The sequence below is a fragment of the Sorex araneus genome, chromosome 3, assembly GCF_027595985.1.
Source record: "Sorex araneus isolate mSorAra2 chromosome 3, mSorAra2.pri, whole genome shotgun sequence".
Classification (NCBI taxonomy): domain Eukaryota; kingdom Metazoa; phylum Chordata; class Mammalia; order Eulipotyphla; family Soricidae; genus Sorex; species Sorex araneus.
Window position 1 is genome coordinate 151,907,350 of NC_073304.1, and position 23,611 is coordinate 151,930,960.

Sequence of the window (23,611 nt, forward strand, 5' to 3'; positions counted from 1 at the left end):
ACAGGCATCTGTCCCTAACTGTGGGGGCTCTCTCTCCTGCACTTTCCTTCGTGGGAACTGTGCCAATTTCTTCCAAACAGAGTTCAGGAGAAAGCACAGACTTGCAAATGCCGGCACAGAGAATGACACAAAAACAACAGCTGCTGGCAGGGTCGAGGTACAGCAGCATCCATTTCTTGGAGTATGGTAGTGGGGTTCACCTGGTGACAGCTACTTACAGGGGATCTTCTTGAACACCGTGCCGCACATGAACCGCTGGAACCGTTCCGCATAGAAGCCCGGCCGGTGCACCGACACTGTGTCCTAGAGGCAGAGACAGTGCTGCCATGTTAAGAGAGTGGGAAGGGTGATGCCAGGAAGGACCCCAGGCAGAAGGCACAACCCACACATGATAAAAGAACTCCAGGGAAACAGAAACAACTCTGCAGCTACTCACCCCGTCGTGCACCAGAGCTTTCCAGGAGTGCTCCAGCTTCTTAACAAACCTGCAGGAAAAAAGCATCCACACATTCAGGGAACTGGCTTGTTTGTTTGCGGCACATCCAGCAGTGTTCATTAAGGCTCACTCCTGGCTCTGCATACAGGGAGCACTCCTGGCCGGGCTCAATGGACCACAGAGGGTTTTTTTTTTTTTTTTTAATTTATTTTATTGAATTACCATGTGGAAAGTTACAAAGTTCTCAGGCTTATGTCTCAGTTATACAATGCTCAAACACCCGTCCTTTCACCAGTGCCCATATTCCACCACCAAAAAACCCCAGTATACCTCCCACCCCCCACCCCCGCCTGCATAACTGATAAATTTCACTTCATTTTCTCTTTACCTTGATTACATTCCACATTTCAACACAAAACTAACTATTGTTGTTGGAGTTTCAATACACAACTCACTATTGTTGTTGGAGTTTACCCCCCAAAAATATGGCCCTACTGACAAGCATTTGATAATTAGTTTTCCATTGATGAGAATGAAGAGACACAAAGTCGCGCGGCTTAATTACTAAAATAAAGAAATCCGCTTAGGATTTCTTTATTTTAGTAATTAAGTCCAGGGAGATTTATGTTGGAAATTGCATCATTTCCCTTCCTGGGGCAGCATGGGGCAAAGGCTTAGTTCACAGTTGTACCACATAAAGTTTTAAATGAAATAACTTTATTATTTTGTTTAGGGAAACAGTGCAGCAACAGTAATAAATATTTTTAAATAGAAGAGCAAGTTTGGGGGAGGTACTGTTGGGTGTGACACCCAAGCAAAAAAGACCAAAGCAGGGCAAGCACTTCACGGCTATGCTGATCTTCCAAACAGAAACAATAAATTGGAGCATTCCATTCTTTTAATCTTTACAGTAAAAGGACTTGAATTACTACTTAAAAAAGCAAAAATCAACAGATAGATTACCAGCTGCTACAAGAATACAGTTTTGCTAAAAACAGGCCACCATTGGGCCAGGCAGAGAGCTCAAATGGGTAGTGCCTAGCACATATATTGACAGACAAGAGGTCCATATTCAATTCTGGGCATTACCTGGACTGCTAGAATTAACACCCAAGTTGAGCTGGCAATACGCTCTGAGCAATGCCAGGTGTGGCTCCAAAAGAAAAATATTTATGTTGAAAGTCAACTTGAGGGGCTGGAGCAATAGCACAGCGGGTAGGGCGTTTGCCTTGCACGGGGCTGACCCGGGTTCGATTCCCAGCATCCCATATGGTAACCCGAGCACCGCCAGGAGTAATTCCTGAGCGCATGAGCCAGGAGTAACCCCTGTGCATTGCCGGCTGTGACCCAAAAAGCAAAAAAAAAAAAAAAAGGAAAGTCAACTTGAGGGCTGGAACAACAGCATAGCAGGTAGGGTGTTTGCCTTGCATGTGGCCGACCCAGGTTCGATTCCAAGCATCCCATATGGCCCCCTAAGCACCGCCAGGGGTGATTCCTGAGTGCAGAGCCAGGAGTGACCCCTGTGTATCACCAGGTCTGACCCAAAAAGAAAAAAAAAAAAAGTCAACTTGAGGGGCCAAAGCAACAGTACAGTGATGAAGGCGTTTGCCTTGCACGCGGCTGACCCAGGTTCAATCCCCAACATCTCATCTGATTCCCCAAGCACTGCCAGGAGTAATTCCTGAGTGTAGGGCCAGGAGTAACTTACCCCTGAGCATCGGTGGGTGTGACCCAAAAAGAAAAACAAAGAAGTCAACTTGATATGGATATATCAGGGCAGAGGACAAAATGTCAAAATGGCAATGCCCCAGAACCCAAACTTCACTGCAGAAAATGCACTCACGTAAAAACGTGAATGAGGAAGCTGGAGCGATAGCACAGTGGGCAAGGCGTGTCTGCCTTGAACGTGGACGACCCAGGTTCGATTCCTAGCATCCCATATGGTCCCCCGAGAACCTCCAGGAGTGATTCCTGAGTGCACGAGCCAGGAGTAACCCCTGTGCACTGCCAGGTGTGACCCAAAAGGGAGAAAAAACAAACATGTGAATGAAATAGAGCTGGAGGCTGCGGGAGCTGTCTGCAAGACAGTCTTGCAGAGCAGGATTTCTTTCCTGATAATGCATGGGACTCTCTCTCCTCATATTTCCTAGAATAAAGCACTTCACATCATGCACGAAAAGGGGAGGACAGAGAGACAGTACAGCAGGGTAAGGTGTTTGCCTTGCACGTGTCACGTGTCCAATCTAGGTATGATCCCCAGCACCCCAGATAGTCCCCCAAACCATTCCTCAGTGCTGAGCCAGGAGTCACTCTTGAGCACAGCTAGGTATAGCCCAAAAACTTTTTTCTATTTTTTTTTTTCTTTTTGGGTCACACCCTGGCTCATGCACTCAGGAATTACTCCTGGTGGTGCTCAAGGGACCATATGGAATGCTGGGAATTGAACCCCGATCAGCTGCATGCAAGGCAAACGTCCTACCCGCTGTGCTATGGCTCCAGCCCCCATCCCCTCAAACTTTGTTAAAATAAAGAGAAACAAAGAAAGAAATAGCAGTGCTTATATGGCATAGAGCTCAAAGTTCCTTCTTGTAGTCAATTATTCCCCCACAAGGCTAATTAATATGCTCCTGGTAAGTCAGGGACAATAATATTTGTAAAAAAAGAGGAGGAGGAGGAGAGATGGCTAAGCCTGAAATTAAAATTGGGTAAATTGTTCTTGATTCAGGAAAAGTCTAAGAGCAAATTCATCTGCGGGAGACACATGAGGTGAACTGCACTCATCTACCCCCTGATCCGGAGTGACAGGCCACTCACCTGTAAGACTGCAGAATGTCAATGATGCCAATGTAAAGGAGAAGCCTTTCACCTTTACTGTTCCGGGCTGGAATGCCACCCATGCTGGAAGACAAGATAAAGCAGCGTTCACATGGAAGCAGACCTCAAGGCCATGCAGTCCATACTCTAGGCACCAGGAAGAGCCTTTCACTGACCCCAAGAACCATTCTGGAGTGTGGACTCAAATCTTTGAGCAACAGTACAGCAGGCAGGATGGTTGCCTTGCATGTGGCTGACCAGGGTTTGAACCCCAGTACCCCATAAGTACGGTTCCCTGAGCACTACCAGGAGTGATCCCTGAATACAGAGCCAGAGGAACTTCTTAGCATTGATGAGTGAGGTCACCTTCCTCCTACCCCCCCACCAAAAACCCCTGTCCTCTCCCACCCGTACTCCACTAAGAGACTCTACAATCACCTTACACAGCCGTTTGGAAAATGCTCCCCCAATTAATTCTTAAATATCCTCAATCATTCCATATTTTAGCATGTCTGGGCCTGAAAGATATTCTTTAGAGTCATGTTAAAAGTTAAAAAAAAACGGGGGGGGGGGGGCTGGAGCGATAGCACAGTGGGTAGGGTGTTTGCCTTGCACATAGCCGACCCGGGTTCAATTCCCAGCATCCCGTATGGTTCCCTGAGCACCACCAGGAGTAACTCCTGAGTGCAGAGCCAGAAATAATCACTGAGCATCACTGGGTGTGACCCAAAAAGAAAAAAAAAAAAGACATTTATGGAACTCCAGCAATTATAGCTTAAAACCGAACCACCTAAAACGTATTTATGGTACTTTTCTTAAGAAAGTTAATAAAGCTAAAAATCTCCTGGATTTGCTTAGTGAAATAGTACAATGCTAGGGCACTTGTCTTGCACAGAGCTGACCCAGGTTCAAGGTCCAGCACCGCATATGCCTCCTAAGCCCCGTCAGGAGTGACTCCTGAGCATGGAGCTAGGAATAAGCCCTGAATACCACTGGGCGTGATTCCCCCAAAACAAGAGTCTCCAGGTCCTAGAACTGTGGCTGAATGAGTTCAGGCTGTGAGTTTGACCTCGAAACATCACACTTGTGAATATGATCCTCACAGCTACAGTGTTCGAGTGCCGGCACAGTGTAACCATCTGTATGAGACCTCACAACCCAAATGTGAGACCACTGAGTGTACTGTGACCACCCAGATAAGCCCAGCTCAGGAAGAAAAAAATTATAATATATAAAATATATAGATACACATACATATATAAATAAATTTATTACTCTAAAAATGGACAAGGCAAACACCACAGCAGGTAGGGTGTTTGCCTTGCACTCGGCCGACCCAGGTTCGATTCCTCCGTCCCTCTGGGAGAACCCGGCAAGCTACCGAGAGTATCCCACCCGCATGGCAGAGCCTGGCAAGCTACGCGTGGCGTATTCGACGTGCCAAACACAGTAACAATAAGTCTCACCATGGAGACATTACTGTTGCCTGCTTGAGCGAATCGATGAGCAATGAGATGACAGTGCTTTACTCTAAAAAAGAGTCACAGGAAGAGTATAAATGAGAGTTTGTTTTGCATGTAATGGACCGCGGTTTGATTCCTGGCAAAGCATATGGTAGCTCAAGGGTGATCCCACAGCCAGCCTTGAAGGACTGAGTACCAACGGGTGTGGCCAAAACAAAAACCAAACACTGGATGTAACAGAGTGCCATACAGGAACATGAGTGTACACATTACTGTCCATGTCTCAGTGGCTGCGCTATGGGCTCTGGAGACTGCTGATGAAGGACAGCCCTGTGCATAAATCACAGAATCGCACTGGCCCTTCTAGCCACATACACACAAAAATATTGTTTAATAATCAAATTTACCTTTTTTTTTTTTTTTTTTGCTTTTTGGGTCACACCTGGCGATGCACAGGGGTTACTCCTGGCTCTGCACTCAGGAATTACCCCTGGCCGTGCTCAGGGGACCATATGGGATGCTGGGATTTGAACCCGGGTCGGCCGCGTGCAAGGCAAACGCCCTACCCGCTGTGCTATCTCTCCAGCCCCCAAATTTACCATTTTTTTTGAGGGGGGGGAAGAAGTTCTGTGGCATGCCCGTGGTATGGCACATTTCCAAATGTTTCACAGGTTCCAGATTAAGAACATCCATCATTTGGGGCTGGAGCGATAGCACAGCGGGTAGGGCGTTTGCCTTGCATGTGGCCGACCCGGGTTCGATTCCCAGCATCCCATATGGTCCCCTAAGCACTGCCAGGGATAATTCCTGAATGCAGAGCCAGCAGTAACCCCTGTACATTGCTGAGTGTGGCCCAAAAAGAAAAAAAAAAAAAAAAAAAAAGAACGTCCATCACTAGACCAGACCTCATGGTATAGGGCTACTCCTGGTGCAAGGCTTGGGGGCTGCTACCTATGGTACTCAGAGGACCATGTAGTGCCACGATTTGGATCTGAGGCTCCCAAGAGTCCAGGCTATTCTCTGCCCAAGCCTACCCCACCGCCCCCCCCAGCTTGTGGGCCCACTCACTGGTCGTCGGTGTCCATGGTGCCCCCACGCCGAGCCTCGCCCTGGATGGACTCCATGGCTGTCGAATACAGCGCTTTCTGTGGAGCTGGCCTTCGGGTGTCGAGTGGGTGCTGTGCTTCACTGCCTATGGGCTCTCGCTGTGCATGGTCTACGTTATGGATTGACATCAACAGGCTATAATCCATGATCTTGAAGCTCTGCAACACCTAGAGAGAGGGGGAACAAAGTAAGGCTTTGCCGCAAGCCCTCAGAGCCTTCTCCATGACGGTGTATATGGGTTGCTCCCCCTCACTGAGCCACACCTTCAGATCCAGATCAAGAACCTACAGGACTAACCAACAGAATCATGATCCATTTCTCCTGATGCTCTTAAAACAGATCAATCCCTCTGATCACTCATTAGCTTTGGCTGATCTGAATCAATACACACTGAGTATTGGCCCAGCTTTAGCCCAAGGCTCCTTTCTATTTTGTTTTGTTTGGGACCATACCTGGGTGTGCTTAGAGGACCAGATGTGGGGCAGGAGTCAAACATAAGTTTGGAGTGGGCTACATATAAGGCAAGTGTCTTAATCCCTGTACTACTTCTCTGGTGAGACATTTTTACAGAACCCTGGGTATAATAAGGATATTAATAACAATGATATTAATTAAAAACATAATAAATCACAAATTTATTTATTTTAAGGCTGCACCTCGTGACTATTCTTGGCTTGGTCTTCCATGGCCCACATGATGCCAGGGATCAAATCCAGGCCTCCTGCCCAGTGCACTGACCTCTCAAGCCCTCAAAATTTGTTTTGAAGCTATTTTTTTTGCAAATCCCAGAGTTATGTGACCTACAGCTGAAGAAGCAAAGCTAGGGTCCAGGGCTGGAGAGAGACAGAGAAAGCACAGTGGGTATGGAGTCTGGCTTTGCACACTACAGACCTGGTTCATCTCTAGCTCAGCATATAGTCTCCCAAGTCCCACCAAGAGTGATCCCTGAGCACTGCTGGGTATGGTTCAAAAGCAAAGCAAAGAAGCTAGGGCCTGACCCATAGGAGCATCCAGTTTATTTTCCCCTTGTCTCACTTCATGATAGGAATCTTATATTCTCAAGGGAACAAAGAATTACTATTTGTAAAGATCTGGGTCAAAAGAGGTAGTACGTAGCTAAGGTGCTTGCTGTGTGTAGCCCACCAAGTTTGATCCCTGGCATTCCCAGGTGATGCCCAGGGCACCATCAGAAGTGATCCCTGAGTACAGAGCCAGGAATAAGCCCAGGACACAGTCAGGTATGGCCCAAAAGCAAACAAAAAAGGGAATTTTATGAAGAAAGTAAAAGTAGAAGTGGGAGAGATAACTGGCTGAGTGGAAGTTTTGCAAGACGAAAGCCCAGGTTCAATCTCTGGCTACTCACGTTCCCAGGAGCACCCCAGGAGTGACCCCAAGAGGGTGGGCAACAGACCCTCAACACTGCCAAGTTAATTAAAAAACAAAAAATACAAGTGTGGGTGCCAGAAACTTCTGCTGAGGGGGAATAGAAAGTATAGTGATGAGGGGCCAGAGAGACAGTAGGGTGCTTGCCTTGCAGGGTTTAATCCCTGGGAATCACTGTGCACTGCTGACTGTGATCCCAAACTCTGCAGTGGTCTCCAGTGGCCCACGGAGATCACTGCAAGCACTCCCAACTTCAAAGGTCTCAGGGCCTAAGCAATAACACAGAGAGGAGGGCACTTGCCTTCCATCTGGCCAACCTAGATTTGATCCCCAGCACAGCATATGGTCCCAAGTGCCACCAGGAATAATGCCCAAGATCTCAGTATTAATGCCAGGAAGCGTGACCCTGGGTGAGCACCCAGCGAGTCTCTGTGGACATTGTGACCAACAAAACAATAGGTATATGACCCATAGGAATCATATGCACAGCATCAACTGCAGGCTTGCACCGAGTCCGCAATGCAGTGGAATAGGATACACATCCCTTTGCACACACAGCCAAGTACATGTGTAACCCTCGCCAGACAACAGGACTGGAAAGGAAAGGGGTAAAGAAAAAGATACAAATTTGGCTGGACAGGGCCAGAGCAATGGGACAGCAGCAAGGGTGCTGGCCTTGCACTTGGATGACCTGGGTTCGATCCCCAGCATCCCATATGGCCCTCTGACCACTGCCAAGAGTAATCCCTGAGTACCATCAGGATGTGCCTCGCCCCCTCCACCCCATCAAAACCCTTGGCATCAGCTAAGGTCCCTGAGCACTGCCAGGAATCACTCTTGAGCACACCCAAGAATAGCCCCTGAGCATTGTCAGGTGTGGCCTCCCAAAACAAAGTTTTGGATTTGAGAGTCGACAAATGCAAGGGCTAAGGTGCTTGCTTTAAATGCTGCTGACCCTGGTTTGATTCCCAGCACTGTATATGGACCCCTGGGCACTGACTGCCAAGTGTGACCAAAAAACCCAAGTCTTCCCACCCTTATAGGGCTTGTTTCGTTTTGGTTTTGGTTGAGCTATACCCAGCAGTGCTCAAGGTTCACTCCTGGCAAAGGTTGGGGGAAATAAATCCAGGTGGCTAAGAGCAAGGAGTACCCCACTCACCTGCTCCAGCACCCCCAACTGGATTTAGGACAGAAATCTGAGGAATGATGATGTTAATATGAAAATAAGATTGTGTAATTACGTGGCCCACAACAAGTACAAAAGAAAATGAAGTCAGGTGGGTGATGCTGAATAAGGAAAAAGAAAAAATGTAAAGGTATAAGCTACAGTTTTTAAAAAAAATTTTCTTAGGGGAGCCCTCCGCCCAAGTAATCTCAGAGAACCTGGGGACTACTCCTGATGGTATTTGGACAACTTAGGCTACATGGTTCAACACTGAGGTCCAATGAAGAGACACTGGTCAGGCCCAGGAGAACACTTGGGTCAGTAGTGCTGGGATCATGTGGTTCTGGGGGCCTTGAGCAAGTGTGGCCTGTTTTCTAGTCCTGGAAGCTGTCTCCCAAGCTCCCAACTTTATTTTCTGCTCACTTCTCTTTTGGGTCCACATCCAGCCAGGTTCATGAGCTCTTCCTGGCCCAGCACACAGGGGACCATGAGGTGCTACGACTGATTTCAGGTCTCCTGCATGCATGCAAGATATGCTTTAAGCCTGCTGTGCTCCCTTTCGTGCCCCCTTTCTCCCATGTTTGCTGAAGAACAAAGCTGTTTGGGTGAGAGAGATCTGGTGTCTCAAAAGAGGAACCAGGACAAACTCACCAAGCAGTCACGCTGCAGGGTCTTACACAGAGCATTATACATGTCGGCATCTAGAAAGAGACCGTCCGGGATGTCTTGTAAGAAGTCCAGGTCTTTGAAGGTAGGGAGCGGCTTCTCGCGCTCTTTCTGGGATGCCCGCCGTTTGTAAGTTGAACCCTTGAGATCATACTTCATATGCATCTTGACTGATCGAGGTAAAAGATTGTTCATGACCACAATTCGAATATTCTTTCCACCTGCCTGCACACAGTACAGTCCATAGAACTTAGGCAGCAAAGTCCGAGGGTTTTGGTTGAGGTTCTGAGGGCAAAAAAAACAGAAACATGCTGGAGAACAAGTCAGCTACTTGTTCTGTGAAGTTCAAAAGCTAAAATTGTGACACGGTGTCTTGTCTAAGGTGGAATTTAGGTATAATCTGTATACCCACAAGTCCATTATCATTCAAAATTTCCCAATGCAGAATGATCTGAAAGATCATACAGGATAACAACCAGGATGACACAGGACGTTATAGGGTGCCCAGTACCCGACCAGTCCAGATACTAGAATCTAGTCTTTCAGAGATAAGAGAAGATAGCACCAAGAACTGGAGGAATATTACAGTGGGAAGGGTGCTGCCTTGCGAACAGCCACCTGGAATTCAACTGGAGTAGAGCTTTCCCATATCTGTGATCCCTGGCACCCCATCTGGTCCCCTGGACCCTGCCAGGAATGATCCCTGAGCGCAGAGCCAGGAGTAAGTCCCAAGCACCATGAGGTGTGCAACTCCACCTCGAAACAAAAAGAAACCAAACCCCAAGAGAAGATAACATTGAAAAAGTTTTTCCTTTTATGGCTATTGGTAACTGTATATATGCTCAGAGATATGGTGGGAGGCATAGGAGAATTCCACTCTTCACCGGAATCTCCAGATGCAGACAAGGGCCATAACTCAGTGGTACAATACTTGCCCTTCCTGTGGAGGGAGGTCCTGGATTTGACCCCCAGAACCACAGGACCTCCAAGAGCAATTAGCATAAGACTGAATAAAGCACCATCAAAGGAAGTAACAAACCTCAGTCCCCAATCGAGGAGAGTGGTTAGATTAGAAAATAAAATTATTGTATTTTGCCTTTGAGTAGCAGTCTAACCCAAATAACAATAATACTTGCACTGCATTGCAGCACTATCATCCCATTGTTCATTCATTTGCTCAGAGCAGGCAGCAGTAACGTCTCCATTGTGAGACTTGTTACTGTTTTTTTTTTTTTTTGCTTTTTGGGTCACACCCGGTGATGCACAGGGGCTACTCCTGGCTCTGTACTCAGGAATTACTCCTGGCGGTGCTCAGGGGACCATATGGGATGCTGGGAATCGAACCCAGGCTGGCCGAGTGCAAGGCAAACGCTCTATTCGCTGTGCTATCGCTCCAGCCCATTGCTACTATTTTTGGCATATTGAATATGCCACGGGTAGTTTGCCAGGCTCTGCTGTGTAACAATAATACTGCACTGCACTGTCATCCCGTTGTTCATCAGATTTGCTTGAGCAGGCACCAGTAACAACTCCATTGTGAAACTTGTTGTTATGGTTTTTGGCATACCGAATATGCCATGGGTGGCTTGCCAGGCTCTGCCGTGCAACAATTATACTAAGACAAATTTAACTCCTTTTAAGTGGGACAAAAAAAAAGAGTGTGAAACAAAATCTAGGCTTTTTTTTTTTTTGTAAAATGGGCTCAAAAAAAAGAGAAAGAATGGGCTCCAAACAACAATAATTACAGTTAAAAATGTATCTGTCGGGGCTGGAGCGATAGCACAGCAGGTGGGGCGTTTGCCTTGCACGCGGCCGACCCGGGTTCTAATCCCAGCATCCCATATGGTCCCCTGAGTACCGCCAGAGGTAATTCCTGAGTGCAGAGCCAGGAGTAACCCCTGTGCATTGCCGGGTGTGACCCAAAAAAAAAAAAAAAAAGTATCTGTCAGGACAGGTTAAAAGATGGGAGGGAACCCTTAACCAAGACAGGTTAAGAGGTGGAGGGATGTGAGCACTGGTGATGGGATTAGAGTTGAAACACTGAATACCTAAACTCTACTATCAACTTTGTAAGTCATCAATCCAAACAAATTTTAAAGGCTAAGAGCTAACACTTTGAAACCCTAAAGACAGCCTTCCACAAGTCCCTCCGGGGCCAGAGTGGCCAGAAAACACAACAGGATGCCCTCTCCAACTCACCATGTAGTACCCTGGAAGCAGTTTCTGCAGGAACTCGGCCTCTTTATGCTGGACAGTCTTGATGATGAATTCATCATCACTGGACACATAGAAGAGGGACCCACTAGCCCCGGAGCTGCACAGTTCGATGAGCGGCTCGCTGCACAGGGAGTACTAGAACCAAAGAGAAGAAAGAAAGGTCAGCAATACCACCACCTGCTCAAAGAAAAGTAAATGATATAAATGAAATTCTGCTAAAAGAAAATCAAAGCAAGACTATGGAGAGGATCTGCCCTTGAAAGTATTGTCCAATCCTGAAAAGGTTGTAATCGACAAGCTGGAAGCTTACCAAGTAGTCATCAGGCCGAATCCCAAATAACTCCCGAAAGTAGCGGAAGGCAACAGGTGCATAGGTCTTGAACCGGAAATCATTGTAGTGATGAGCAGGGGTGAGGTTACTGCCTTCACTGTGGGTGAGACAGAAGCAGCCGTCACTCACCAGTTTCTGGGCCAATGGCCAACCTTCTCTAACTGCAGGCCACACAAGGCACCACACAACTCCACGTGAGGGTCAAAAACAAGATCTACAGGGGCTGGAGGAATACCACAGCGGGTAGGGCATTTGCCTTGCACGTGGCCGACCCAGGTTCGAATCCCAGCATCCCATATGGTCCCCTAAGCACTGCCAGGGGTTAATTCCTGAATACAGAGCCAGGAGTAACCCCTGTGCATCGCCGGGTGTGACCCAAAAAGAAAAAAAAAAAAAAAAAAAAAAAAAGGCCTACAGCTTCAAGAGCTTAGCATGTGTAGGCCTGGGGCCAATTTTCTGATAATACATCATCCCCTGAGCATTGCCAGGGGTAATCCCTGAGCAGTAAGACCGTATTAGAGAGGCTGAAGGAATAGTACAGTGAGTAGGGCACTTGTCTTGGCTCCATCCCCAGCATTCCATATGGTCCCCCAAGCACTGCCAGGAGTCTAGGAGTAATTCCTTAGTGCAGAACCAGGAATGATGTTTGATCACTGCCAGGTATGGCCCAAAGCTCACCCTCCCCCTGCAAATTAAAAAAAGAAGAAAAAAAGAGGGGCCAGAGCGATAGCACAGCGGGTAGGGCGTTTGCCTTGCACGCGGCCGACCCGGGTTCAATCCCTGGCATCCCATATGGTCCCCCAAGCACCGCCAGGAGTGATTCCTGAGTGCAAAGCCAAGAGTAACCCCTGAGCATCGCTGGGTGTGACCCAAAAAGCAAAAAAAAAAAAAAAAAAAAGAGGGTGGATGGTATGCCTCCCAGTCCTACTGAATGTGACCACCAAAACAAAAAAGTCCTTTAAAAATAAATGTATAACGGGGCTGGAGTGATAGCATAGCGGGTAGGGCATTTGCCTTGCACACGTCCGACCCAGGTTCAAATCCCAGCATCCCATATGGTCCCGTGAGCACCGCCAGGGGTGATTCCTGAGTGCATGAGTGCATGAGCCAGGAGTGACCCCTGTGCATTGCTGGGTGTGACCCCCCCCCCAAAAAAAGTATAGGCTTACTCTTCCAGCCTGTGTTCTCCCTGGAACATGTATCTCATTCACTTGTTTGTGTTTCTTTGCTTGCTTTTTACACATTGGAGAAACCTGTGTTTTCTCCATAACATGTACTTCTTTCTCTCCCCTCACTTCGTTCTACTTTTAATAAGAACCATCTTGCAGCCCAAAACTCTTAGTGGTCCCGGCCGCCGGAAGTCACGCCCTCGACCCACCCTCGGCGCCATCTCGCCACAATCCACAGAGAAGCGGCAGGCATTCTGGTGAGCAACGCGGCCCGGACAATGCTCCGGACTGAATCGGGGCCAGCAACACCGGGGGGCCGGAAGGAGGAGGTGCCGCCAGCACGCCTTCTCCAGATGGAGCCCTGGCGACACTGAGCAGCAACTAACACGGCTCCAGGATTCAGGACTGGGACACATCCGAGCCGCTTTAGCAGCCGTGCGACCTTTTCTAAAACCTGAAAACATACAATCTTTTAATGGAAAACTAATTATCAAATGCCTCCTTATTAGGGTTATCTTGTTTGGGGGTATAACCCCCACAACAATAGTGAGTTTTGTGTTGAAATATGAAACGTAATCAAGGTGAAGAGAAAATGAAGTGAAATTCATCAGTTATACAGTTGGGGTGGGGGGCGGGGGGTATACCGGGGATTTTGGTGGTGGAATATGGGCACTGGTGAAGGGATGGTGTTTGAATACGGTATAACTGAGACATAAACCTGAGAACTCTGTAACTTTCCACATGGTGATAAAATTAAAAAAAAAAAATTTAAAAAAAAGGGGCTGAGCGATAGCAGAGCGGGTAGGGCGTTCGCCTTGCATGCGGCCGACCCGGGTTCGAATCCCAGCATCCCATATGGTCCCCCAAGCACTGCCAGGAGTAATTCCTGAAGCCAGGAGTAACCCCTGAGCATCCGCTGGGTGTGACCCAAAAAAGCAAAAATAAATAAATAAATAAATAATAGTTTTGCTCTAAGCAGTAAAAAAAAAAAAAAAAAAAAAAAAAAGAACCATCTTGCTTCACCAAGAAATAAAATAAAATGTCTGGTTGGTAAACCTATATATCTGCATTTGAAACCTCTCTCTTATGCGACAAGGCTTCCCTGCAAGTGAAAACAGTTTTTTGTCCTGATAAACAGGGCAGGACCAGCCTTCCAGATTCTCCAATCCCACCCCAGCCTGGCTTAAGCCAAAGTCTGATCTCAGGTTAAGTTCTGCTTAAGGATTGGACTCAGGTCTAAATTAGCCCTGCTCCTCGAACTGGCCTTTGGTTGGTATAAGAAAGCTGCAGTTTTTAGAACATTCCTGTGACAGTAACCATGGTACCTGGGGAAGAAAATACTCTCCACCACGTAGAAGTCTTGCATGAGGACATCGCGCTCTGGTTTGGTGCTAAGGCTGCCCACGGTGTGAGTGATGCCTAACTGGATGGCACCTTTCAAAGCCGATGAGGTTGTCTGAAAAAAACAGTGAGAAACAAGAAAGCTGTAAGTTTCAATCTTGAAAACAACAATAAAAGGTCAGGGAGCAAAGGTCGGTAGGAAGCAAAGCAAGGTACATGGAAAGCAATCAGCACCCCAGTGACTCAGAAGTAGTCGGGATGGCTGAGGCGCCCACGCTCATGGCCCGTATGACAGTCAGGCAGGCAGACAGTGGAGATTGCCTGATAGCAGAGGTAGGGCTAATCACAAGCTCAGCTAGGTCCTACATTCCCTCCTATCTTTGCCTTCATTTACATTAAGCTGAATTAACAATCTAGGGATGGGGAGAAAGGCTTGAGCGCACCCGATTTGGGTTGGATCCGTGATTCCCATCCCCTGAGCCTGCCAGGAATAATCCTTGAGTGCAGAGCCAGAAGAAAATCCTAAGCACTGCCTGGTGTGGCCCAATAAACAATTTTTTTTTTTTTTAAAAAGAAAACAATCTAGGAAAAAGAAAAAAAAGAAAACAATCTAAGATCTCATTCCTTGCATCCTGTCACCAGAATATTTGTGACCTACTACTTTTTCACTTGGTAAGAGAATATAACAAATAAATGGATATTCTGACTATAGCAGCTTCGTTGTCTGAGAAAATGTCTAGCTGCAACCAGAGAGGCAGACCCCAGTTCAATTAAATACCGTGGGGCTGGAGCAATAGCACAGCAGGTAGGGCATTTGCCTTGCACATGGCCAACCCGGGTTTAATTCCCAGCATCCCATATGGTCCCGAGCATCAGGAGTGATTCCTGAGTGCATGAGTCAGGAGTAACCACTGTGCATTGCTGAGTGTGACCCAAAAAGAAAAAAATCAATTAAATACTGTCAGGTATGGTCCAACAACAAGAAAGAAGGGAAGAAAAACACTCAACACGCCATCTACCTCAGAATTGCCAGCTTAGGCGAGAGCAGGTCTTAACATTCTAACTGTATCTAGCACTGAGGAAGGATGGACTGATGGTTGGACACATGAGTTCACGGAGTTCAAACGGCATGTGTACATACTCTGCATGTAGGAGGCTGGGCTGCAGGAACCACAGTCCTGCACCCCTGGGAAGAAGCCAGGAATACCTGAGCATGGCTAAGTGTGGCCCAAACAAGTTTTTTAAAGAAGAGAAGGGGTTTTCTGAAGCAAGTTAAGAATTTACACCTAACAGAGAAATACAGTTTCTTTGGTTCAATGAAAGAGCTCAATAGTTCAATGCTGAAAAGATGGCAGCACAGCAGCAAGCACAAGAGGGAGGGCAGCTCCAAGCACTCTGAATAGCTGATGGGCCTACAAAATTTCCGCCTGAGTTTATATAGGTCCATTTTGGAATTTTGGCTCAGGGTGAGCACCATTAAACAAAAGTGGGTGGTTGTCTGCTCCAGAGCACTGGCTCAGAGTAGGAAGCAGGAGGATGGTGGCTGGTGGTTGGATGGGTATCCTGCAGCTTTCAGTGCTATAGGCAGCAGCAGAATACTAGCCTGAACAGGGCTCTTCAGGTCTGACCTGGCACTGTAGAACACAGGTGTCGAGGTCCTGGAGACGCTCCAGGTCCCCACCATGGGGCCCTGGCAGTTCACTGCTGGCCACCATTCCCCCCAGATCAGCTATGCCGCCCACCACTTTTATGGAGGAAAACCTCCTGAGCACCAACTGTCTGGAAATTGAAGATGGGATGTGTGCCCCCTGGTCAGGTTCTGCTTGTATTTAGCAGCCCTGGATCCAGACCCAGTCCTGGCCATTGATACTGTCACTGCTGCTATTGCAGGCAGGTCAACCTGGACCTGCCGGGCAAGTGCATCAGCAGCCTGATGGTACCCTAGCTTACCGACACCCCAAAATTGCCACTGTGCCTCTGGCCAGATTCCAACAACTCATGACCAAGTTTCTTAAGAAATTGGTTAAGTTTCTTAACCTGCCAAAGTTAGATATATGGGAGCCATGCCCACAGACCACCTCTGGCTCTGTCATCATCGACCATGCTTTAGAGATCCATAAGTAAATCTTTTTTTCTTTTTTTTTTTTTTTGCTTTTTGGGTCACACTTGGCAATGCACAGGGGTTACTCCTGGCTCTGCACTCAGGAATCACCCCTGACGGTGCTCAGGGGACCATATGGGATGCTGGGAATCGAACCCGGGTCGGCCACATGCAAGGCAAACGCCTTACCCACTGTGCGACCGCTCCAGCCCCACCATAAACAAATTTTAAAAGAGATCAAAAGCTGCAGTTAATCTTGGACTGCACAAGGCTGTACAAATAGGGTATATCAGAGAGAGGAGGACTTGCCAGTGCCCGCCCAAGCAGAGTCCCTGGCAGCTGCCATGCCCCGGGCCAGACTCCACTATCTTGGGATAGACCCAAGATACTAATCTGCTGAAAATTTGGGTATGCATGTTTTGTGACTGAAATCTCCAGGCTCTCAGAGTCAGGATGGGCTTCCTCCCACATCTCCTGCATCTCCAGAACCCCTGACATCCATGTCCACAACCCCAAGCCACCACCTAGTTGCAAACTATAATGCACAAAAAGAGAGAGGGAGAGAAAAAGAAGAAAAGTGCTTGCTACAGAGGAGGGAGGGAAGTGGGAGGGAAACGGGGACATTGGTGGTGGGAAATGTAAACTGGTGGAGGAATGGGTGTTGGAACATTTTATAACTGAAACCCATCACGAATAGCTTTGTGATGGTCTATCTCATGATGATTCAATTAAAAATATTAAAACTTTTTTTTTGAAGAGTAAAAATAAAGTTCAACACTGATTTGTTCGAGTGGGCACCAGTAACATCTCCATTGTGAGACTTATTGTTACTTTTTTGTTTTTGTTTTTTCTTGCTTTTTGGGTCACACCTAGCGATGCTCAGGGGCTTACTCCTGACTTTGCACTCAGGAATTACTCCTGGCGGTGTTTGGGGGACCATATGGGATGCAGGGGGTCGAACCTGGGTCAGCCACGTGCAAGGCAAACGCCCTACCCACTGTGCTATCGCTCCGGCCCCATTGTTACTGTTTTTGACATACAGAATATGCCACAGGTAGCTTGTCAGGCTCTGCCATGCGAGCGGGATATTCTCAGTAGCTTGCTGGGCTCTCCGAGAGGGATGGAGAAATTGAACCTGGGTCGGCTGTGCGCAAAGCAAACGCCCTACCCACTGTGCTATGGCTTCAGTCCTACTCAAGCAAATCAATGAACAACAGGACTACAGTGCTACAGTGCTATAGATTTGTTCATTAAGAACATTATTACACTTTTTGGTTTTTTGAGTCACACCTTGCGTGATCTTAGGGCTTTCTCTTGGCTCTGTGCTCAGGGATAGAACCTGGGCCAGCTCTGTTTAAGGGAAGTGCCCTACCCACAGTAAAGTCTCTCCACCACCAGAACATCATTTAGAAGTCAGGGAGATGGGGGGCTGGAGCAATAGCACAGCGAGTAGGGCGTTTGCCTTGCACGCGGCCAACCCGGGTTCGATTCCCAGCATCCCATATAGTCCCCTGAGTACTGCCAGGGGTAACTCCTGAGTGCAGAGCCAGGAGTAACCCTGTGCATTGCTGGGTGTGATCCAAAAAGAAAAAAAAAAAAAAAGTCAGGGAGATGGTTCAAAGGACAAAATGCATGCCTGACATGCCCAGGGCACCAGACTTCACCCTGAGCACGAGATGGCCTCAGTAATACCACTGGGTATAGTCCTAGTGACTCCCCCACAAAATAAAATCTAGAGAGAGGGGGCCGGAGCCATAGTACAGCAGGTAGGGCATTTGCCTTGCACACAAATGACCCAGGTTCAATCCCCAGCATCCCATATGGTCCCCCAAGCATCGCCAAGAGTAATTCCTGAGTGCAGAGCCAAGAGTAATCCCTGAGCATCACTAGGTGTGACCCCAAAAGCAAAAAAAAAAAAAAAAGGGAAAATGAGACAAAGAACACTATAATTTAATATACATATTAGGGAAAAAGCTAAAAGGTCAGGAACATAAATGCACAAGGATCAAAGCATAACCTCTGGCACTGCTGGGCCCTAGTACTGCTACCTGTTCCATGTGAAAACAAAAAATAAACATTAGAGAGACAGCTCAAAGGGCTGGAGCACAGAGGCCCAGATCTGACCCACTGCTTTGTATGGGCACAGCACTACACCAGATGCAACCCTTGAGCATTGCCAGGTGTGGCCCCAATAAACAAACACCAGTCAACAAACATACAGAGAGGGAACAGTCTATCCTTCATTAAGTTATTGTTTTTCTGTTTGTTCTCGGATCACACCATTTATGTGCTGGTTCAAACTCACACTGGCCTTGTGTAAATGGACTATTGTCTCCAATCTCCAGGAAGAAAATTCTAAAGTTCAAGTCATATTATAACTTTGGTGCAAAGGCTCAGGCTGAGAAGAACTGAGAGTATGGAAGTATTTTCAGGGAACAACGCTATCTACAATGCATGAAAGTATCACTATCCACAGTGAATGAAAAGGTCCCACCCTGATTCACCTTCTTATACGTGGTCTCTCCTGAGGAATCAACACTCCGGTGGCCTATTTTCTTGATGGACATGCCGGAGGCATAAGGCACCTATGAAGAGAAAAGATTAGTACAACAAACAGCAATGCTGATGGTATACAGAAACAAATCATACCAAAATATTCAATACCTTTACCCTCTTAGAGTAAGAAAATTTTTTCAGTTCCTCAGATGTTTCATCCCAGGCAAATACAGCTAATATTATTTTCCAATAAATTAACTAGTAACTAGCTAAAAGAACACAGGAAAACACCAAGGGACACCTATTTCACTCCAGTCTCACGACATAAGATGAAAATGAATAAACAGCACTAGAGAGAAATAGAGGGCAGAGACTGAGAACACAGTGCAAACAGGTGAAGGCACGCTCAGTGTGAGAGTGCGGGATCTGATCCCGTCTCTCCATGGTGCCGTGAACACAGCTGGCAGTGGCCCCGGGCACAGAAACAGTGCACATGTCTTCTAGCATGAGGATCTAGGTTCAATTTCAATAGCATCAAAAAGGAAGAAAAAAGAGACGTCAAATCAATGCAAGTAGAAAATAGTTACCTCAGAGTATAAAAACTAAATCTTTCTTTAAAAGAGCAAGAAAGGTTAGTAGAGTTCCATAGACCCTTTATTTTTCCCACTAGCATCTTTCCAGAAGTTTCTACTTCTCTTTGGGGCCCAAAAGAATACAGTGGTCTTGCTTTGCACACAGCACATGTTGGACCCAGAATCCCATATGACCCTCTGAGCACTGCCAGGAGTGCTCCCTGAGCACGGCTGGGTATGGCCTGAATTTTTTTTTAATAATTAGTTGCAAAAGCACCTAATTGCAAGGTTAGGAATGAAAAGAATGAGGTGCAACTGAGTCAACTCTTCAGTCATGAGCATTAAGAGCTTGACCTGACATTCAAGTTAAACTTCTTGCAAAGGCCCCAGGTTCCAAAAATCCATCTATACAGACTGTGGAAGATGTTTTGAAAGGAAAGACAGAAGTCCCAGGCTAAAAGGATTCATATCCTGGGGTCTCAGTCAAAACCTGAGAAGGTTAAGAGGAGAATTTGAAACACTGTATGGGAAGAATGACAGCACACAGAAGAAACAATTGGCATAAGAAAAGAAAAGCGGGCTGAAGAGTGGAAGAGAGTCCATGGTTAAGGCTCTTCCCTGAGCCCAAGTCCCTGTGCCCCTTTCAGAATCCTCACACATTTGTCTCCCAAGCATTGCCCAGGAGTCACTCCTGAGAATGAAGCCAGAAACAGGCCCTGGGCACCAAGTCTGCCTCCAAAGAGAAATGGGAATTAGTAGCTTCTGCAAAGTTAAAGTAAGATCTTCATATTTACTGATGCTCTGCAATCAGAAGGAGGTAAAATCAAGGCAGGAGAACAAGAGAGTAGGTGGACATTGGTGTCCTGGGCAGGAAGTGCTGGGTGTCTAGGCTTCAGTCCAGTCTTATTCTCAGGCAAGTTAAGAAAACACTAACCCTTTCTGTGAAACAGAGAATATAAACAACTGTACCTACCACATACAAGCTATTGCTGAAGAAAAGTATCAAGAGGACAGAGATATGGTACCACGGGTATACGGTGCTTGCCATGGACACGAACAACACAGGTTCAATCCCTGGCATCCCATATGATCCCGAGCCCCATCCCACCAGAAAAACATCCCTAAGCACAGAGCCAGAAGCAGGCCCTAGGCACTGCCAGGTACAGTCAAAAGTTCAATGAAAGTATCCATAATGACTTACATGATTTACTCTTTGTACATTAAAAAATGTTTAATATGAGCTACTACTAAGACCCAAAAGAAAATACAAAAATTGAAAAAAAGTAGAGTTGTCTAATTTCTAGCCTAGTAGAGAAAATGTAAAGCCCATCAGACTTTCAAGAGCCAATAAAGGTGTGATAAATAACCTTCCATCTTAGAACAAGTTTTAGTAACCACTATTTATGATACACACCTCAGAAGATGGCATGGACTTCCTGACTCCAGATGGTGCTATAAATAAAACAAAATAAAACACAATCATAATTATGTACACACAAAATCTCTAACAAGACACGGAAGGAATCAGAGTTCGGGTCACCGGATCTGAAAAGGAGCTTGTCTCTTGCTCAGTGAGACCATTCTCTGAATTACTCCTGGCTATGCTTGGGGGACTGTATGGGATGCCAGGAATAGAACCTGGTCAGCTTCATTCAAAGTTGTGCTCTCTCTCTAACCCCTATACCAACCAGATTCATTTTGCTTTGTGTTGTTTTGTTTTGTTGAGGGCCACGTCCAATAATGCTCAGGGTTCTGCAATAAAAAATCACTCCAGGCAGGTTTAGATACATATAGGAGGCTGGGGATCATACCTGGGTCAGCTTCATGCCGGCAAGTGCCCTATCCACTGCACTATCTCACCAGCCCCAAATCTTACAACCATTATTTATTACTTTTACTTACTTAAACTTTGAAAAGACTTCAGTAAATATGCTTAAAAAGTGACAAAACTGGGGCCAGAGCAGCAGGGCACTTACCCTGACCACAGCTGACCTGGGTTCAATCCCTGGCACCTCTTGTGGTCTCCCTAAACCTGCCAGGAATGATCCCTAAACAGAGAGATTCAGGAAAAAACCCTGAGCATTGCTACATATGGCCCAAAGCCTCCTCCACTCACCCCGCACCCTCCTCCACTTTTTTTTTATTTGTGTTTTTAAAGAAGAAAGGGACAAAACCATATCTGCAAGGTTAAGTCAGCTCTCAGAGGTTTGCTCTCCCATTCACCTTGACTCATGACTAAATCAGAGAACATAATCACACAGGGAAACAGACCCCAGACCCCCACTCCCCCGCCATCAGAATGAAGAATTTTGGTCCTTTTACCTCCCAAGAATAGATACCATTTCCACCTAGGTGGGTTTTTTTGGTTTGGTGGTTTTTTTTTTTTTTTTTTTTTTTGTAGAGGGTATGCAGTTGGGTAACACTGGTGGGCGCTCTGGAGTTACTGACTCTGCACTAGGGAATTACTTCTGGTAGTTGATAGTGCTCCAAGGACCACATGGGATGCTGGGTATCAAACTGGGTCGGCTATGTGCAAGATAAATGCCCTACCTGCTGTGCCTCCTCCCATTCTACCTAGTTCTCAAGAATTCAAAGGGAATAAAGACTAGCCATAATGAAGAAAATTTAAAAAGAGGAATCCAATGAGATGGATATTCAATAATATGTGTAGAAAAATACCAGTTCCACTTCACACTAAGGTACATGAGGAAGCAAGAGACAGATGAGATGCAAGGCAATAAGGTCAAGTCCTCATTACAATCTATTAAAAATGATCAATGGGCAAAGGATGTGGTTCAGTGGCAAAGATATGTAACTTGCATGAAGGAAACCTGGGCTCAATCCCCCAAACCAGAGGGAAAGCAATCAAGGGAACTAGGATTTTCAGAATAAAGCTGGGGTCAGAAAAGGTTGTGATTACAATGACTATCAATAAGCAAAGCAGCAAAATTTCTTTCCCCATGAGTCAGGGTAACAAAAAAAAAAGGGGGGGGGAACAGATGGTTTTCATTCCTCTTTTCAACAAAAGAGGCAAGGGAATATCACCCAGCATTAGGAAAATATGCTTCAGAGTGACCCCAAAATTGTAAAATGGGCAATTTTCACTACTCTCAGCAGAACTTAAAAAAAGTATATTTGGGGCTGGAGTGATAGCACAGCGGGTAGGGCATTTGCCTTGCATGCGGCCGACCCGGGTTTGATTCCCAGCATCCCATATGGTCCCCTGAGCACCGCCAGGGGTGGTTCCTGAGTGCACAGCCAGGAGTAACCCCTGTGCATCGCCAGGTGCGACCCAAAAAGCAAAAAAAAAAAAAAAAGTATATTTAACTATATCTCATCTTCAAGCAGCTTGTACTCTGGCTGAGTAAACTGGAGCAATAGCACAGCGGTCATATGTAGCAAGTAACTAACCCATGTTCGATCCCTGGCATTCCATAAGGTCTTCAGAGCACGAGCACCGCCAGGAGTCATTTCTGAGCACAGAGCCAAGAGTAACCTGCCCAGTTTGGCCCAAAACAAACCAAAAAACAGTAAAAGTAGGTGAATTATGTTCAGAAACCCACATTAAAGCTTCCAAAGAATGGTATGTTACTATGATGAAATGGAAACTCAATTACTGCAGACCCTAACACTTCCAGCAACCAAAAAAACCATCCACCCTCTTGTTTCTATTGAATCAACATGGGGCTGGAGAGATAGCACAGCGGGTAGGGCGTTTGCCTTGCATGCTGCCGACCCGGGTTCGATTCCCAGCATCCCATATGGTCCCCTGAGCACCGCCAGGGGTAATTCCTGAGTGCAGAGCCAGGAGTGGCCCCTGTGCATTGCCAGGTGTGACCCCCCCCCAAAAAAAAGTCTACTGAATCAACATGCTGCAGATCTATTTTTAAAAATGAAACAAAAAAAAAATAAAAATGAAACAAAATAAAATAAACAGAAAGAGGGGTGGATGCAAACCAGGTGAGAATACAGCAGGCAGGGCATTTGCCTTCACATAGTTGGCCTGGGTTCAAGCCCCGGCACCCCATAATCCTCCCAAGCAGAACTTATGGACTGTAAAGTGCTAGACAAGTATGTTGTTACATTCGATACTTAATGCCAGAGCCCAGATGAACCACAGCAGAGTCTGATTCCCCAGGGTAGGGAGAGGAGTCCAAGTCTGGAGCATGCATTCCTTTCGCATGTAGGAGAGAGCAGAGTCAACAGCAAGCCCTGGATACCACCAGGTATGACCCCAAAACAAACACCACAGAAAGTAACTAAACTGAAATGCTTATACAATATTAGAAAGGTTACATCATCACTGGTCTAGTTATATTAGTATAGCAACTTTGGGGGGTCAGGGAGTTG

General features: G+C 46.6%; 1 protein-coding gene across 3 annotated transcripts in view; it reads right to left on the reverse strand.

The window, feature by feature from the left end:
* Nucleotides 1-23,611, reverse strand: part of PIP5K1A (phosphatidylinositol-4-phosphate 5-kinase type 1 alpha) — a 55,268-nt gene that overhangs the window by 7,712 nt on the left and 23,945 nt on the right. For 2 of the 3 annotated variants that reach the window (XM_055130389.1, XM_012934891.2), the window contains exons 2-11: nt 20,676-20,713; nt 18,698-18,778; nt 14,077-14,207; nt 11,562-11,679; nt 11,234-11,386; nt 9,020-9,319; nt 5,782-5,987; nt 3,251-3,334; nt 437-485; nt 219-303 (exon numbers count right to left, since the gene is read on the reverse strand). In XM_055130389.1, coding sequence (XP_054986364.1) covers nt 219-303; nt 437-485; nt 3,251-3,334; nt 5,782-5,987; nt 9,020-9,319; nt 11,234-11,386; nt 11,562-11,679; nt 14,077-14,207; nt 18,698-18,778; nt 20,676-20,713 — 1,245 coding nt within the window. The remainder of the gene's footprint in view (nt 1-218; nt 304-436; nt 486-3,250; nt 3,335-5,781; nt 5,988-9,019; nt 9,320-11,233; nt 11,387-11,561; nt 11,680-14,076; nt 14,208-18,697; nt 18,779-20,675; nt 20,714-23,611) is intronic. The other variant, XM_055130388.1, reaches the window with a different exon arrangement.